The following is an 18737-nucleotide window of genomic DNA, read 5'->3' as shown; positions in this document are numbered from 1 at the left end:
CAGTGGTGAACAAATTAATAATGTTTTCAGCTATGTTTCCATGCTTTTTCTGCAAGGTGGTGGGGAGTGGCAAAGTGGTAGCAAGGGGTGAATACTGGACAGAGGATGGTTGCAGTGCAAACACATCTCTATCAAATTCTGAACCACTGCTCATTTTTGCTCCAGAGAAGGGTAAATTTGAACCGCTTTGACCAGACATTGCGTGTGTGTGTGTGCTGCTGCAGGGGCAGAGGAAAGTGGTTGCTTATTTGTACTCATTTCCTTTTGCAGGCCCGAAACAACTGCATGCAGTTCACAATACTCAGTTTCCAATGGAGAAGTGCTTGGAGGAACTTCTCTTACTGCCGGTTTGACTGAAACGTTAATGCCATCTGAGGACAACAACACCGTCTTGGTCCATGTCGAAGCTGAAGCTGCGACTTCAGGAGCGTTGATGGGATCTAAATTACTCTCAGAGGTTGCACTTGAAATCCCAGAAAAAGATGAGCTCTGGCTGCCTCTCCTTGTTGTCGTGGAAACAAATGATGGCACAGAAGGCACAACGGAGGTGAGCTGCTTCACAGCAACTGAATGTGGAGCCTGACCAGAGGTAAAATCAGACTGATCTGAAGCTCTTGGTGGTGAATATTCTGTATGTAGGGTTACAACAGTGGGTACTCTCATGCTTCTGTCTTCGTGTGCAGGTACGCCTGGATTTTCTGCATTAGCAGGTGGCAGATGTGCAGTCACAGAGACAGTAGTAGCAGATGTATTCCTCAGAGCAAGTTCAGTTTTCGAAAGGCCTCTAATGGCAGTAATTAATGACACTGCAGCTAGACCAGGACTAATCATTTCTGTGTCCAAAACAGGGCCCGCTGTCTTTGATCCTTTGGAGACTTTACCGATTTGGCTATCCGCAGAAACTTTGGAAAGCTGAGATCCATCAGGCAGAACAATATTAGCATTAAAGTTTGTGGACAGTTTTGCCGTCACCCCTCTTGTGAGAACCTGTTGACCTGTTCTCGTTGAGGGAGAGCCATCAGAACGTGGGAGAGTACATGCAGAAGCAGCTGGCAATAGCGTGCCATTTGATTCATAAGCTCCATTAGTGAGGTCTTCTGCAAAGGTCTGACTGAGAGCCACCACTGAGCGAGGGAGTTGTAAACTACCCTCACTGGCTGCTGCCGTGCTTGGACTGTTTGTGTGTGCTAACCTAGCAAAGGTCTCATTTGTCTCAGTTAGCAAGGGAGACCTTGTGCTTGTTGAAGAGGAGCGTGTTGCATTTCTAAAAAGAAAAGCTGTCTCACTTCTAAATACTCGTCCTGGCAGCACTGCATCGTGAGCGTGCTTTGCATCAGGAATAAGTGATTTTGGCAACAAATGGGAAAAAATGCTCTCTGTTGAGCTAGAGACCTCAGCCAGGCTCTGGGAAGCTGAGGACACAAAAGGTGCACTGGCAGAGCCTGTAGTGCAATTAGTCAGTGCTGTGGAAGACTGAAGGTGACTCATTCGGGGCATTGTATGTGGAGTACCCACAGGATGGAAGAACGATGCAAGAACCTCTGCTTTATTCTGAAAAACTGGTGAGGACAGAGGGGTGATATCACTATTTCTGTCAATCAACAGCAAATTAAGTGGCTCATTATTAGGTTTTACTCCGGTAGGAGATGCATTATGCATACTTCGATTTGGAAACCATGACACACTTCTGGAAGTTACTGGCATGTAAGACTGATACAGTATTTTTGACACAGGAGTATCTGAGTATACAGATAAAAAAAGAGGTCCTTTCTGAAGGAAACTCTTTTTCCACTGTTTTTGTAAAATGTACTGTTGACAATCCAGAGAAACTGAAAGACATGGTACTCGTAAACAACTCAGGACCCTTTCTTTGATTCACCGTACTAGAATTTCCATCAGTGACCATGCTTAAAAGACTATTTCTGCTTTCACTAACCTGAGAGCTGGTTGAATCTGTGCTGAAGGAACTTTCGGGCTCTGCAGACAAAGGAACTCTGAAGGCCAGTACAGCTGATTTAGAAAAGTTAATGGTATGAAGTGACTGTATTGCCAATGAAGAAAATGATGGTGATGGAACAGCAGCAAGCATGCCTGGTCCTGATGTGCTTTCTTTTGAAATGGAGGGTGTTTCTAATGGCATTAGCTGAAATGGCCCGGCTGTACTCAAATGTGTCATTGATGGTGTAGTGGACAATGTGGCAAACATACTGAGTTGAGGCAAACCTGATTCACCAGCTGTTTCATCTGCATCTTGAGATGACGACCTCAGAGACGACTCGGCAGAAACTTCAGCGGGCTCCTGGGATGCGCTATTCCCACTGCCTTGATAGAGGGTGGGTGACAGGTGACTTTGATCCAAAGTTCTGGTCCGTGTGCCCGTCAGGGTTGTTTTTATCATCTGAAGCAAGTTTGCGTTCTCCAAAGTCTGCCCCATAGAAATATCAGCTACTGAGGAAGTCTTAGTTTCTGTGGAAGGCCGTGTTGGTGATAGTATAGATCTCCAGTTCGGAAAAGATTCTGATGAAGAAGCAATGTAGATACGCTGTTGCCTGATACCTGTAAAATAATAACCAAAATGAGCATGCAGTTCTGCAAAAGGAAAAGTTACTGCTATGTGGCTGCAAGAAATCAGCACAAAGCGCATTGTTTACTAAAAGCAGGTGCTTCTTTTTTATTCAAAACGACAAACATCCAGAGAAAACTGAAAAAGACAGTGAAAGGTTTCAAGCGATAGGTTATAAATCCCTCAAGGTGTTTCACCTGACAAAAGGATAGGGCTAGCTTTCTAGACAGGACTATTTCAAAATGCTACTTGTAAACAGTAGCTTTAAAAAGCTACTGAAAGGCACCTTCTTAAGCATGGGACAACTTCTGAGGTTATGATCCTGTCAAAATATTCCGTGAGAAGGTGGCTTTAGAACACGGTGGAAAGGGGATGGGTTTTGACCACCAAGCGTCACTGGCTTGGCAAGCCATCTCATGTGGGAATCGAGTCAGCACTGGCTGGGTTCCTGCAGGATGCATCTGGAGGTGCTCGTCTTGCCAGTTCTAATAACGCATGCAATTACGGACACAAAAGAAAGAAAACAAAACATGGGTGAGCACGAGGAAAGGGGGGTAAGATCCAAAACAAAATTAGCAAATTGAATTCTTTTTCTGATCTGTGCAGATGTACAACGCATCGTTTCAAACACCAGTTTGTTCTACATTCAACACCACAATGTTCCTAGGCTTTGTCTTCTTAAAATGATTACAGTTCTTCTAAAATCACAGCTTGGGAAATCTCAAATTCTCGCTAATTTCAAGATTAAGATTCAATCAAGAGTAAAATGTCAGTTCTTTATCCTCCCTCCCCCCCCAGCCAAGATAATAGATCAAAAATCAGTCTTGGCTCTCGCTTCTGCCCCCGGCTATGCCCACTTACACAGCTGAGCAAAGGCACAAAAGAGCTGAAGTCCCTGCCCTCTGACTGCAGCACATCTGGATATAGACAGAGGGTACCAACCTCCTCCGCACACATATGAGTAACTCCAGCGCAATGGCATGGAAGAGGAAGCAGGGACAGCCCCTGAAACACACGGTTATAAAATGGGCTGGGCAGCAGTTCCAGCCACCAACAGGCCCTGGCAGCAGAGCCACAAGCAGTGGAGGGGATTAGCCCGTGCAAACGGGAGCCGGCAGCTGAACACCACGCAGCACGAGAGAGGAAAATGGGTCACACTGCACCTATTTAAAGGTGTGCTTCTTCCTTGGGCTGCCCTTGTGCTACGCTGCTCGTGATCTGGGCATGCAGGCCAAAGCAGTTGGCTGGACAAGCCCCTTCAGGTGCCTGGGTGCAACAGGAACGTGCTTGAAGGTACTTAACATGCTCAGCTTGGCATTCCCACTCTGCAAATGCAATAAATAAATAGATAAATATTCACAGATCTTCCTCTTTACCCCTGTATTGAGAGCTGTATAGGCTGTGGGGAAGCTAGGCGCTTTTTTTTTTTAACCTTTTCTTCACCAAAATGCAAGAGTGAATGCAGAACCCAGAAGCAGATTGTTGGCTGCTGATGTGCCCTCATGGGACCCGAGAGCTCAAGGGCTGGAGTAGCTTAGACTAAGCTCTGGTGGCTTTTCCTTCCTTGTTGTGGTCAGACAGCTTGTTATGGAAGGCAGGAAATAAGACGACACACATTTGGCTGAACCAGAGTAGATTCCAACAGATGTTTGAAATTGAGAACTAGACGCTGTGCTTGGAAAAACCAGGCCCTAGACAAGCTGCAGCTTAGATTCCTCTGAAGTAGCTCAGCTGATGAAGCTGCTATTACCGGATCTGTTGAGTCCCAAACCACCTTGTTCCACCTCCGAACCAGAAGGCTGTGCTGAAAAGGGAAGGCAATTTTCCTGTTTATGCCCGTTAATGAACTAAAGCCCTTGAGTAAACAGAGGTTTAAAGCATTATTCATATTCTGCAACTAAGATAAAGTACTGGCTTTCCACTGCTACAGATTTTATTCTGTGCCTGCCTAGAAGTTGAAGGTGATGCATACATAAAATTAATGATGTATTGATTTTATCTGGAAAAAGAAGTCTCCATTGTTACCTATCTTCTGCTCCTCAGACATCCAAGTTGCTCATTGCTCTTCATACAGTGTAAATTATTTCCTGGGAGACAAGTACTTGGTAAGTGAACATCCCCTGGTAAAAGCAGTAGCCAAGGAAAATGCCAGTCCATTTGCCATACCTATAAAATCAGCATGTGAAGAGAGAAAATTGCACCTGTGCTGCTGACACTGGAAACCAAGGTCCTGTTTGCCTTATGCCACGAGAATCCAAAGATGTATAAACGGGAAAAGTTACGAGTTAGTTCCCCCTAGATCACACGAGAAGCTTGTTGCTCCCTACAAAACAAGTAATTCCTCTTCTCTGGACAGAGGGCTCAGGAAGACCATTCTCTGCCGGGGGATGATCTCTGCAAGAGAACAGGAGCAGAGCTGCGATGCTCTCTTTTCTCTGGCAAGCTGTTGCACCACTGCTGCAATCCCTGAGCCGTGGGAACAACTCCCAGCACTCCTCCTGCTCCCCGCCACCCCCAGGTTTCATTTTCATTCAGGCCCAGGAAGGGCATGTCCCTGTTGGACATCTCGCACCCTCTGTTCAGGGCTGGCCAGCACGGGGCAAGCCGCAGGGGAGCCTGCAGGACCCCAGCAGCGAAGCTCCTCTGAGGACAGGAGCAGGTAGGTCTTTTTTTTTTTGCTCACTCCACAATTTCTTCTTTCAGGAAGATTTGAGCACCCCCCCTTCACACCCAGACTTTCCTCGGGGCACTGCGGGCAATCCGCCGGCCGCAGAGCCTCACATCCAAGGCAGCCTTTCACCCACGGACTTGGAAGCAGAATACACTTGTCCTGCACCCAGCATTGCTCGCTGGTGTTTGGGAGAGCAGAGCCCAGCCTGCACACGCTTCACGGCTGTCATCAGCCTCGCTGTAGGAGCTGACAGCCGGCTGCGACTCGCAGCAAGTGCCAGCCTTGCCGGGGGGCGAAACGCGTCCCCTCTGCGGCAGGCAGCGGGGACAGGGTGACAGCAGGATTAGAGGCAAGCTACATCACCATCAGCACACTGCTTGTCTATTTGTTTGTAAATACACGTTCATCCAGGCTTTTGGGAAGAACACGCACCTGTTCAGGGAGGTTTATCCACACGCCATCAGCGCAATGAATGATTTCGTGACCAATGTAGGAAACGGAACTGTTTCAATTCTTGGGGAGCGAAGCAGCAAAGTAGGGGAAATGTGGACTCAGCACAGCTTTTCACCACTAGCTACAAGTCAACGACAGCACAGCTCTCATTGCACGCAACAAAAAGGCCTTTTCTTAACCATATACTCCTTTACCAAAGCTTAGAGTTTAACCCTGCCTCAGAAATCAAACAGGAGAGAAGACTGAAGGTACTGAAAGAACCGCTGCTAAAAGCCGTGTGTGTTATTCTTGTAACAAAACCACCCATCATCATCTCCAGAACTTTGAAAAAGAACGACAACGCTTTCAAAAGGTTGAACTGCGCAGCAAATTATACACTAGGATGTATTTTGACAGGCCGCTTGGGTAATTGTGAGCATTCCCTGGAGCCAGGAAGCTTTCTTCCAACACCGGTGTGCAGATGCAGAGTCCTGGCCCCCAGGGAGAGCTGCAGGAGCGCCTCGAGTTGCTGCCACTGTTGGGTGAGCTCTGTGCCCCTCCGCAGGCTGCTCGCCCCACGGATCAGCAAGCCGAGGAGCAGAAGCGCTCGGCTCGCTCCACGTTATAGATCAAAGGCTGTTTGGGAGAAGAAAACGAAATCCAAGAACTGTTGAGCATCACAGCACCGGCTGTACTTGGTCCATGTGTGTAGCAGAAGCACGGGCCTGAAACTGAGCATCGTGTGGCTGCACCTAGACAGTCACAACACGACCTCTCACCAAAGCTCCAAGCTATCCCTGGAAACTAGCTGCAAAATCAATTTTCATTTGAACTGCTATTTTCAGAAGTATACTTTATGAGTATATTTTCAAGATTACCCTTTAAGTTTTCTTTTAAATTATGTATCCCTGAACAATGTCATCAGAACTCCGAAAAGGAGACCAAGAAGTTGCAAATCAGCTACTGCAAAAGGCCCTACAGCCCTAAAACTGCTCCACTTTAACTTATTTCTTTAATTTCAGAGCTTTGCAATTGAAACTTCGTAACATAGAGCAGCTAAGCTTCCTTAAGGAATCTTTCCTTAGGATTCTGACCATCTTTCAGTCCTGGAGATGCCCCAGCTACAGGATCAGCCCAAGGACAGAGGTTCCCACCGTGTCTCCTGCTACTCCCAAGCTCCTTCCACCGCCTGTGGCCTGAAGGTAAGCAAGGATAAAGAGGTGAAGGGCAGGAAAGAAACGTAGGTCACACACAGGAGCACGCTGCTCTCTCTGCAGCATTCCCACTGCATGCTTCAGTACTGCTCCGCTGGGCGTGCTTTGAAGGTACGAAGTCACAGCTCTGGCAGATCGATGGCATCCTTTTGTTTTGGGGGTTAGAAGAATTGCTGGTCACTCCGAGCTAAGTGTCTTTAAAGATCATTCAATATTTGAAGGACAGTGAACAACATCTTTAAAAAAAATGCAACAGGCTAACAGCCAAGCCTCAGACATTATTCTGTGTGCAAGGGTTGTAGTAAATAACCAGCATTTATCCAGCCTGGAATACAGCGCAATTTCTGAATCCAACGAAGCCAAATCTATTGCTTGGCCACAGAAGGCAATGAGGTTCCATCAGCAGACGCAGAAGACCACTACGATGAATGAGCTAATAGCCAAACCCTGAGCCAAAGTGTGACACATGCTTCTTCGGAGGGAAATCCTCTTTACATGAATGAATGAGACTACAAACATAAGCTCTTGCTAAGAGAGAGCCCACGTAGAGCTGTATGTTTTTATTTTTTTTTCTTAGATTAGGGGAAAAAAAAAAAAAGAAAAAATCTTTTCCTGAGCTGGCTTGAAAGCCCTGAAAGCAAGTAACAGCCCAGAGAGCTGCTGCTTAAGGTGTTATGTCCTCTCTTCCTTTCCCCTTTCAATTCCTACCTAACTCCTTTATTTATTTATTTATTTTCCTTCCCCCCCCCCAAACAAACACAGCCAGGGCCTTCCCTCAAGCGAAGGGCAACCATTACTGAGAAGCACAATTTTGCTTTCCAGGGAGCTGCCAGCAGGTTTCCCAGGCCGAGTCAGGCCGTGACTAACTTCTGAACACCAAAACCACCTGCGGTGGCCATGCAGCATCAAGCACAATATAAATTCTTAACAATTAAATCTTAACGAACTATACATATCGATTAGGTTATTCATGTTAAGCTCCTTGCCTGCTCTATAATAGATGAGGACTTGGCTCACATGAGGAAGGGCTATGCAAATATTTTACAATTACTTCAGTTTTCTGTGACTCTGAGTGTGCTGTGCACAGCTCATTAGCCTTTATTTCCTGGAACTTATTCTCCTTGCTGCACAAAAGAGGCAATAGCTCGAGTTTATAGCAATATGTGGGCTCCTTCATCTTCTCCCCCCTTGGAAATCACCGCAAAGGCTGTTTGGCATGGCGTGGCTACTTTGACGGGTCCAGCTGCGAGTTATTCACAGGAGTTTGCTGACATCAAGAGAAGAGCATGGGCACCAAATGTGGCAAACCCAAAGGCCACGGGGATAAACCAGGAGCTGCACTTGCAGGCTGCAGCTCTGCTGTTAACCACCGGCTCGCAGCGACTGCCTGAACGCAAAAAATGCCAGCTTTCATCGGTGGTGTGGTATTAAAACGTTGATTCTCCTCCCGCAGATGAAAGCATTGGCATGTTCTGTCAAGTAATTAGGCAACGGCAGCTTCCCTGTGAAATGAGCACACTGGCAGGAGTCCTAACGCTCGTACAGAAAAAGCAGCAGCACCACTAGAGTCATCACTCGCTTTTGAGTAATAGCTCAAGTCGCTTTTAATTGTAAAATCAACAAATAGTTAATGGTTACCAAAGTGAGCAGCTGGTTTCTCAAAAATCAGACCCACTGCCTGGAACAAAGGGCTTTATTAGAAAGGAAAGATGCTGCCACTTCCAGATGGTGCCTGCAAGGCGCTGTCCAACTTGGTGGATGGACCTCCTCATCTAATGCTCTAAAAGAAATAAAATACAGAAACTCGGAGGGTTCATGATTGAAAATAACGTCACAATTATCTCTGAAAAATTAAAAAGCCAAACAAAATATGCTTTCTCCCCTGCAACTCCTTGGTTTGGTTGGCTGTCTTTGCTGCCCAGGGCAGATATGCCCGTGTCCGAAGGCGCTCAGCCACACCACAGCGCACAGAAGGGGGTCTCGCAGGTAAGCAACTGAAAACGCCTCCCCCTCGGCTCCCCTGCTTAAATCCATCTTTCTAATTTAATTCAGAACTAAACCGAGAAAGAGTCTGGCTCTGTGACCCACTTTGGGTACAGCCACAATGCCTTTTTTTTTTTTTTTTTTGACTGCTGCCCTTTTTGCTAAAATTTCCTGAGATTTTGTTGCTCTAAAAACGTCTGGAAGCTATTTCCAGCAAAAGCCTCTAACCAAACCAGGCCCCCAATTCCTTTCCAACTGCTCAGTTAATCTTTTGAGACGGGCACGGTCGCTTCTAACAAAAAGAGAAAGATGATGCACTTCTCGGACAGGCTTTTCCTTTGTGCAAACACGTGCAAGTGCTTTGCATTCATGTAAGCCCAAGCGAACACCTCGGTTTTAAAGCTGTCAGGCTACATGGGATTTTAGGAGCATTACTACTACATCTCATCTGTCAAAACACAAAGGCTGGGGAATATTTAAGATTTTTTTTTCCCACTAAACTGCTCAACATTAGTGTGGCTATTGAAACAAGTTAATTTAAGTGACTAAGAGATGAGATAGAGACTCAAGAGGCTCACATGAAAAAAAAGGCACAGAAGAAGAAAGCACTAAAGCTGTCAGGTCACACAGCCTTTTTTTTTTTTTTTTTAAACTCTTATTAACACATTTCTCAAGTGTCAAAATACCAATGTTTAGATCTACTCCATGATGCTATCAGAGAGAAATCCTGAACATCTGACGCTTGGCGCCAGATCAGATCAAAGGCATAAGGTGAAAATTTCTTCCCACAACCTTACCAGCAGGTGACTCATTGCACAGGAGAGCTGAACCAAATTCCTTCAGGCAGATGGACGCCAGCTCTGGGTACTTTCTGAACCACACACTCTTCACTATCAAGACTTACTGGCCTGCCTGCTAGAAAAACGTGGAAGCATGGGCACAACATCGCAGCTCCGTTCCTTCATCAGTCAGGACACTGTTACGGTGACCTGGTGACTTGATGGATGAATCACCATTAAAGAGAACCGACACTGAGCAACACAGAAACCCATACAGTACAAACTGGTAAAATGGGATACTGAACATATGAAGAAAATGAGAGGAGCGTCATGACTCTTGCACGGGCAGAAAAAAGGGCTATTAATTAGGATTTCAATTATCCATTTAAGATCAGATACATCCAGCTCACACAGAATTTGAGCATCACTGGCCAAAAGCTAGCCAAGGAGAAAATCTACTTTCCACCATGCCAAAGAGGCTACCTCAAAGAGTAGATGCTTTACCTGCAAGTGAGGGCAGAAATCTGATTGCAAATTCTGGTTACAGTCTACGGGTTTGCTTTCTTAACTTTCCCATTAATTTCTTTCCCATAGTTTTACTAAAAATGATTTGAATCTTAAATAAAGGAAGATAATTCGTTTCGTTCCTCACTGACTGCTTCTTCATAAAGGACAAGGGATGCATCCCGAATTGCAATCAAAGATCTCAGCCAATACCCATTACCTGCACGAACCAAAGCCTTGTTGTCTGAGGAATAACAATTTAGAAGTGATAAATAAGCCTCAGTCACATGTCCTTTCTGCAAACTGCCAGCCACCCCGTTCCTTATCCAAAAGCTTCTTTTATTGCAGCAATTATTTAGAAAGCCGTCTGGCCATATTAACACGTCGACAATAACACAAATAAATTTTGACAACAGGACGCGGCGTATCACATAACGTGGTAGCATCAATCACACAATCTCAGCTTTCTGATATTACAACGAGGCTGTGCTGCTATGAAATATGATGGCTTGTTGTCAACACCAAGCTTAGCTGGAAGCTAAAAACGCATACTACACATTTATCCCCATGATGAAAAAATAATGTTAGGGAACAGCAGTGGATTAAAAAGGGAGCCTGCGCTTCAGTATGAGCCAGGATGCGTCCTAACTGCGTCTCCCTGTGCGTGATCAGTGGTGGTCTGCTAGGAAAGCTCAATTTTCTTGTCATCCAAGTCAGGTTTTGCACAGCAGGCAAGGAAAAAGCACGAGTTGATCCAAGCTGTCAATTCAATTACTTCATGAATTAATACTTATCCTCCTGACCTGACAGCATTCGGGTCCTGCTTTGCACAGCTGCAAACAGCTGCGAGAGCAGCAAGGCAGGGATGGCCGGCTGCTGGGATCGGACAGGATCCGCTTTCTCAGGGCTGTCTGTCCTCCTTCCCAGCCACCAGCCAGCATTTTCACGTGCCTTTGGGAGCCTCCGGTTTGGAACAGCCCATGCCAGAGGCTGACTTTCAGGAACTGGCCAGCAGTCTGCTCTTAAAGGTCTGTAGTAATTTTAAGAACACAAAAATACTCCAGAAGTTACCCGGTTTCGCAAGGGAGTAAGAGCTGGTGAACAAAGTCTGAATGAGAACTCAGAACTCACACGGTTGTACACCAGCGAGGCCGGGTGTAAAAGCGATGGGAAGAGGTACTTGGGTACCACTAGGGGCAAGCTCCAAGCTCTGGAAGGAGACACTCTCCCTTTCTCTCCCTAGGCTCCCGAGCACAGCTTTTTTCCTGTAATCCACTGGGCTGACCACCTTCATTCTCCAGGCATGGTTGAGACTACATGGAAAGAGACACCCAAGAATCCGTAACAAAAGGTAATACATGCATGCAACTAATCTTGGCCAAAAAAATAAAAATAAAATCCCTGATTTAACCTCGGTACTCAAGAGATGAAAACACAGCACGTAGACGTGGTACTGAGTACATTACAGACACCAGGTTGAATTGGGAGGCACTGCCCCCCTGCTCAGCCCAACGCAGGGGATCTGATTTACCACGAGCAAACAGCACAAAGGGTGCGGGGTAATTATTTCAGCTGTCAACATCACAAAGACCGTGCAATCTCTTGGCACCATCACATGAAAAAATAAAGAAATCTCCAGGAACTGTATTTAATTGTGGATGCACATTAGTCACGCTGTCACGCTGTGCCTGGTATCACACAACGTGCCCGGAGATATGCATTTCACTTCGTTGAGAAATACCGTAACGAGCTCAGTGAAAACAATGTTTGGGAGGCCACAAATATCATTTAGCAAGTCCCTTCAGTGTGGAGAAGGGCTCTAAGATTCAAAAAAGATGAGTATATGCTAGTCTTATGTATAGTATATGCTGAGCACATGCACCTCTGTCCTCTGCAGGCATTTATCTATTTATTTATATATATATTATATATATAATTATATATATTCTGTGAAGGCATTTATCCCCTCCATGGGATGAAACAGGTTATACAGAAGCAGCAGTGAGTTCTGGGCCCCATCAGCATTTCTTCCATGTTTCTAAACAGGAGCGACCTGATTTTCAGAGCTGCTTACCCCTTGCAACATCCACTGACTACACAGCAGCCTGGGGTTGTCCATCACCTGGAAGCCAAGCCACTTCTGCAAAGTCAACCACACGTGCAATTTGCATCCCAAAATTAAGACCGCAAGTACACGCGTTTCAGCTGCTTGGCCTGAAGCCTATTTGCTGCTGAACACAAATCAAACTCTCCATAAATAAAAATATAAAACAGAGGAACCCAGAATTAAAAATTATCACACGCCTGTGGGATTTCTTCTCACCAGCCCTCTCCAATGAGCTCACTAAACAGTGATTTAAAATTTTATGCATGTACATAACATTAAAGATTTATTTGGTATCCTGGTCTCCGGATTCTGAAACACACAAAGCACTGAGGATCCTTCATATCGTGTTAATCACAGTTTTGGGAGTGTTTTCTTCCCCCTCCCACCCGCCTGACAAAACCCAGCTGCAGAGCTGCAAATCTTGGTTATGAGCAAGGGGCTGAAGCCCTCTGGTAGATCAGAGGAAGGGCAGCCAGCAGGGCACAGCAGCGCGAGCAGGGGATGGAGCACGCTGGGCAAGGAGAGCCCATCACCAACACACGTCCATCACCTGAAGATCAGGCAGGAGCTGCTGACCCCTGCAAGATCTCCAGTGTTTTGGGGACAGCTGGGTTCAACGTTTTTTAAAGACCATCAGAGGAAAAAGATAGCTGCTTCAGACCATCTCACTGCAGCTGATCTTGTTGCCTTGAAACCTGACTCACTGACTCCAAAAGTGCAGGGATGGCAAAGATGCACATACATTCACATCACATAGTCGTCAAAGAAGAGGCTCAATTTGCAAGCTATTCATCATCTGGAGTGCCTGAAAATAATTTTATAAACATCTAATAAGTACTTGGCATTTACAGACTGCCAGGCACACAGTGATCACCATTCACATGCAGAGTATGGACATCTGCCCTCAGCATTCTGCCCTTTCAAAAGTAATATTAAATAAATAAATAAATAAAAATTGATATATTGTGCTATTCATTTCAATGTTTCTTTCTTTTTTTTTTTTCCTGGAAACAAAAGTCCTGCACACTTGCTGTTTATCTCGGAGAAAGGTGAAACTTTGTGCTAACGTAGTACCGGTTTCTACAAATAAATACACCTGATTTCAAAAGATATGCAGGTCTAAAAGGTGCTAAAATAAGGAAAAAAACGTGATTTGATCCCAAACCAGCTAGAGATAATGGAGAAGATTTCTTTTGTAAATAGTTCAATCAAGTTACAGCAAGTTACAGGAAGCCAGGCTGTTTCCTAAGCTTAGACTACGGTACCAGATGCTAAACATGGCAGTGAATTACAGTAATAAATAATTTTTTTTAAGTACTAAACATCATTAATGGGGTAAGATAAGAAGTTAATGGACCATTAGATTAATTCCATATGAGATGTGAAAGTTTTGAGTGCAATCTTCCCATACACACCGAAATAAGGCAGTTTATGTTGAACCGATGCCATATGTTGACCCGAAGTCGCTGCATACACAGCTCGCTTAGTGCCAGAGCACACCACTGCTCAAAGATAAAGTCAGCCTTGGCTCTCCGTGTCGCACAGCCCAGCCTAAATCTCTAAACCAACCACCAGCACGGGCGCTTGGCTGGGTGTTGTGATGGCAAGGCAAAGGCAAACCCTCAGCCTCCAGTGGGGAACGTGCTCGCTCCGCTTGGCCACCCTTACCCGATGCAAGGCAAACAAGCCCAAGCTTTTGGTCCTCTCCCAGTGACAGCTTCTGGCAAATAGAGGGCAAAGCACCTTGTTGTTACAAATGGGGTTTGCAGATGGCTTGTTGACACCTAAATAGACTCGCAGAAGGGCAATTGCATGCTTCTACGTGTAATCGCTCTGGCTTGGATACTCGTTTCTGATGCAATTTATTATAGAAACAAGCTGTCAGAGTTGATGTGCTCGTACACCATAAATAAAAGCAGATCATGCTTAGCAAAGGATTAGGTTGAGAGAAAACAAGCCTTTTCTTCTGACAGCAGTGGAACAAAGTCACCGCGTTTCCACTGAGACCAGGAGCAACCTTTCCCTGATGCAGAGGGGCAAGATTTTACAAAGTACTCCTCCAAAACTAATGTCACAGCACTAATCCCCAGCGGCTGCATACTAAAATACCACAGCACTGGAGACAGGGCATAAAATAAACATTTTCCTACTTTCTTCAGATTGCAGCTGATGAAGAAATGCCTTTCAGGATCTCACTCCAGAGAAAAGGGCTACAAGTGGAAAACAAACAGGAGACGCTTTCTTCAAACTGCAGAGCAGATGAAAGCTCGCATCAGCCTTGCTATTTAGTGTGTGACTGCGCTGGGTCCTGAGCAGGATTAAACTGGAAGGGACAAAACTGCTGGCTGCACAGCAGGACAAGCGTGACGATTTCCCTGTGTGTTCATTCCAGCACATACTCTTCTAATTTAACAAGATAATTATCTTACCCAGAACCACAAGGGGAAAAACACAACACAGAACCAGCACCTTCTTTAGACGCCAAGGCAAGAGGCAGGCAGGCATGCCCAGCCCCATGCAAGCTCCCCAGAAGAGCCAGGAGAGACCAGACACGGATGCTTTTTTACACAGGAGCACATCCATCCCTCTAGCAATTGGCTCTTTGAATTGCGCCCAGGGTTTAGCACAGTTTACGCTGTTTTCCTCCAGTATGCTCTTACCCATCTGTTCCCCAGCGCAGATTTTGATTAGTGTGAACACCAATGCTGTGCCGGGAGTGAACCCACAGCCAGATGATTTGTGTGGCTCTGGAGAGCAGCACTTCTCCTCCGTCCCCAGCTAAGCAATCCAGCCCCCTCGCAGAACAGCGGCTTCCCCCTCGCAGCATCCACTTCACACTGCAATGACCATTTTTCTCCTGGTAGCTCATGCTGCAAAACAAATTTCTCCTCCAGGACAGATCCATTCCCAGCCTGAAATGCTACATATGTTCCCAAAGTACCAGCGTAAGCCCTTTAGGGAGCTGCCAGATTGGTCACAATCTATGGATCTGACACCCCCAGCAGCCATTAATCAGCCTGGAGCCTGCAGTGAAAAAGGGAGGAAAATCACATCACGCTAATAAAACTTACCTTTATTTCAGAGCTGGACTATGCAGTCTTAAGCCTAACAGAAAATTCAGCATTTACTAAAAACAGCTATTTTCTCTTGGGGACAGAAGTGGAGAGTGTGATACCAGGGGAGCACACAGAGGGGGATTTCTTTCTAGACCATCACTGCGACAATCCCAGAGAGGGGGCAGCCACGAGCAGTGTTGCTGTAACCTTGAAGCCAGCATTTTCAGACCGCAGCACCTGCTTCTCGTGATTAATAGCCCTGCCCTCAACTACTCAGTGGCAAACATTTACAAAAATGAAGCTAATTATGAGAGTGGTGAAACAAGGGAAATCATCCTCAGGGGGCAACTGACCTTCTTGCCTTGATGAAGTTTACTAATAGGTTTAGTAGGTTATCATTATCAAGATTTTCCACATGAGGGATTTTCTTTACAATCCACAGTCTCAAAACACACAGAAGATGCATTTTTCCAATATATTAATAACCATTATTTTATTTTTTAAACTACACAAGCAGCCACAAATGCTAAAAATGATTTATTTGTGACAAGACACCTGCTCATACTGAACATCCTACAGAAGAGAAGAGTCCTACAGAATCAGTAAGCCAAAGTGCATGAAAGGTAATTTAAAAAGAAGTTCAAGTTCGTTATGATTTAAGACAAAGAAAATTTACAGCTCAGACCTCCAGGCACTTAGAAGGTCAAGTACATTTATATTTATGACCTCCCACCCCCTGATTACTCACTGCAATGTGTGTTGCTTTCACTGGTCCAGTAGCAACCACACCAATCGTAACTTTTTTGAATGAAAAACATACTGCACCTCCAACCAATACCTGTTTATTTTAGAGTCCGCACCTTTGTCAGTGAAGTGCCCAGCCTGCCACATCTCTCTGATACAGCCATGAAAATGGGTGAGTAGGATGCACCTGTGAAACATCACTGTATACATGATAACATGTGTTTACCTTATTTTTTTCCTAAGTAAGTGTTTGTTTGTTTTTTTAAACTTACTTCAAAAGAACGTGCATGTTCCTTGCATACACCATTACTATGAATCCACTGTCAATTCCAGATTTATAGGTCCTCAGTAAAACCCTCTTATTCAAAAAAATAATAATTAAAAACAACAAAAAAAAAAAACTAAAGACTACTAAAGCTAAAAACTAACTAAAGAATACTACAAATGAAGAACTAAAAAATTATTAAAATCTGGTTCTTTCTTCTCAGTTTACCAGGCATAATACATGCTGATTAATTAGGCAGAGGTAGGCTTGTTTTTCCCATTATCATTATTACATCTGCATGACTCCTTAGCAAATTAAGGTAATTTAAAAAATTACCTGCCACTTGTATTGCCAAAATAATATACGGAAGAAGCAAATAGTTCAGAAAATGTTTTGTTCCTAGAGATAAATAGTTTATTTTCAGACACTGACTGATTATTGTCCATGTGCAAAGACATAAGCACATTTCCCCATGAAGCACACTGACAAATAATTTGACAATGTTTCATATTTTTGTTTTCCTCAAAATCTTCAGAAGCTCAAGGGCAAGCTAATCCAGAAATCTGAGGTAAGACGGTTACATAAATCAGAGTTGTTAGCACCACAACATCATCCTCTGCCTTTTGCTATTAGCATCAACTGGAAAATCCATTGGTGTGAGTCTGTAGTGTGGCACTTTTTTTCAGTGCCAGCTACAGTTTTCACTACAAACAATAGTATTTATCTGAACAAATAGTGGGAAATCTGAGTCTTTTCTATCCTTAGACAAAAGTCACAGAGGCGCTCAAATATCATCAGTTCAAAGCATGCTGGTGTCACCCACTTTTCAGTCAGACACCCTGAAGTCATGGCATGAAACACACCAGATGATCTTGGAGGTCTTTTCCAACCTTAATGATTCTATGATTCTCCCTTCAAAAGAACCCCGTGAGAGCTGTGGATCTCACCAGGTCTTTGCCTGCACTCCGACTTGCCAAGAGCCTGGAGAGAAAAGAGCTTTGTCCCTCAGCACCTGCATCTTGTGCTTCCACATAATGGTTGAAGAGAGAAGGAAAAGATTATAAGGGGTTTTCTGAGAAAGACAAAGAAATTCAAGCTCTGCAGGGCTAAAAAATACTCACTGCACTTCACCAAAAGTGGCGACACACAGGTCCCACTTCCAAGATCAACAGCTCTCCACAGCTACTTTGCTGAAGGCAAAAATGAAGACCACAGCTTCTGAGGTGCACACAGGGTGCATATTTATGGGACACACACAAATAAGCACCGCTTTCAAATACATTTCTTCCTCACATGGACAGTTCCTTAAACATACCTGAATTTATTCAGACAATGCCGCTGGAGCTGCGAAGGCAGCTTTTGCTTTAAGTTCCCTGAGAAAGACCTGGTTGGTTTGTGAGGCACATTTAGCATCTGCTGTAAAGGAAGTGTTCAGGAAAAAGACTGCTGCCTGAGAAAGTCCTGGTAGTTTAATAAGGGATAAACTGCAGGAAAACCCACAAGCAGCCTTGCGCCAGCTGAGCTTTCGCTACGCCTCAAACTAGGCCTAAAACAAGGAAAGGCCCAGCACGAGGACGCCTGAGGCGAGGCCTGTCACACCCTGCCACACCTGTACTCTGGTGCTGGGTTGGGGTGTGCTTTTTTTTTTTTTTTTTTTACCTTCACAATATCATGATGGATTATCAGTTCCTCCCTTCCATGGGCAACATCCCCACTCACTCTCTATGCTTGTCAGCTGCCATTAGAAAAATCTGTTATTTAATAATGCATTATTAGCCCTTTTTCACAAAGTCGTGCCTCAGGAAAGCTGAGGCACAGCTGGTATGGTAACCTGGCAAGGCTCTCACAAAAAAGTCAGAGGGCAAGTGTGACACCAAAGTCAGAAAGTCAGAAGTCTTTGCTCAGAGCTGTGGGATTGCGAAGGTCAATACTATGTTCTCCCTTTGCATTATTTTCACTGACATAACAAAAATTTTACACAATAGTGCTGAATAGCACATTTCATCATAAAGTAAAACCTGACGTTATTAATGTTACTCAAACTGGAAAGTCAAGTATTCTGAAATTAGAAAATGTTCCTCTAAAACAGCCTTTAGTGACACACAGACACACCACCCTTGTCTCTGAATCCTTGCCTTATTCAGCTGAGGCACTGGACAGCAGTCAGGAATTAAGATGTCTGTTTAATTTATTTATTTTTTCTCATCCTCTTCATACCGTATATTTCGTAAATCTGGTGCATGCAGCAAATAGGAGTCATGAGTTTTTTGTTTGATGTTTATCACTGAGAATGCTGTCCCTTGACAGAACTGAACACGAGCCAGCAGTGTGCCAAGTGGCCAAGAAGGCCAACAGCATCCTGGCTTGTATCAGGAGCAGTGTGGCCAGCAGGGTAGGGAGGTGATCGTCCCCCTGTACT

General features: G+C 44.8%; 1 protein-coding gene across 9 annotated transcripts in view; it reads right to left on the bottom strand.

The window, feature by feature from the left end:
* KIAA1549L (KIAA1549 like) overlaps positions 1-18737 on the bottom strand; it is a 104205-nt gene that overhangs the window by 65049 nt on the left and 20419 nt on the right. For all 9 annotated transcript variants that reach the window (XR_011809826.1, XR_011809827.1, XM_027459466.3 and 6 more), the window contains exon 2: positions 2224-2556. Coding sequence is in view for 7 of the 9 variants with exons in the window: in XM_027459466.3 (XP_027315267.1) it covers positions 2224-2556 (333 nt within the window). In the remaining 2 variants the exon portion in view is untranslated. The remainder of the gene's footprint in view (positions 1-2223; positions 2557-18737) is intronic.

This window comes from Anas platyrhynchos, chromosome 5 (assembly GCF_047663525.1).
Source record: "Anas platyrhynchos isolate ZD024472 breed Pekin duck chromosome 5, IASCAAS_PekinDuck_T2T, whole genome shotgun sequence".
NCBI classification, from domain to species: Eukaryota; Metazoa; Chordata; class Aves; order Anseriformes; family Anatidae; genus Anas; species Anas platyrhynchos.
Note: the sequence above shows the minus strand (reverse complement) of the source record. Positions and strands in the feature narration are given on the sequence as shown.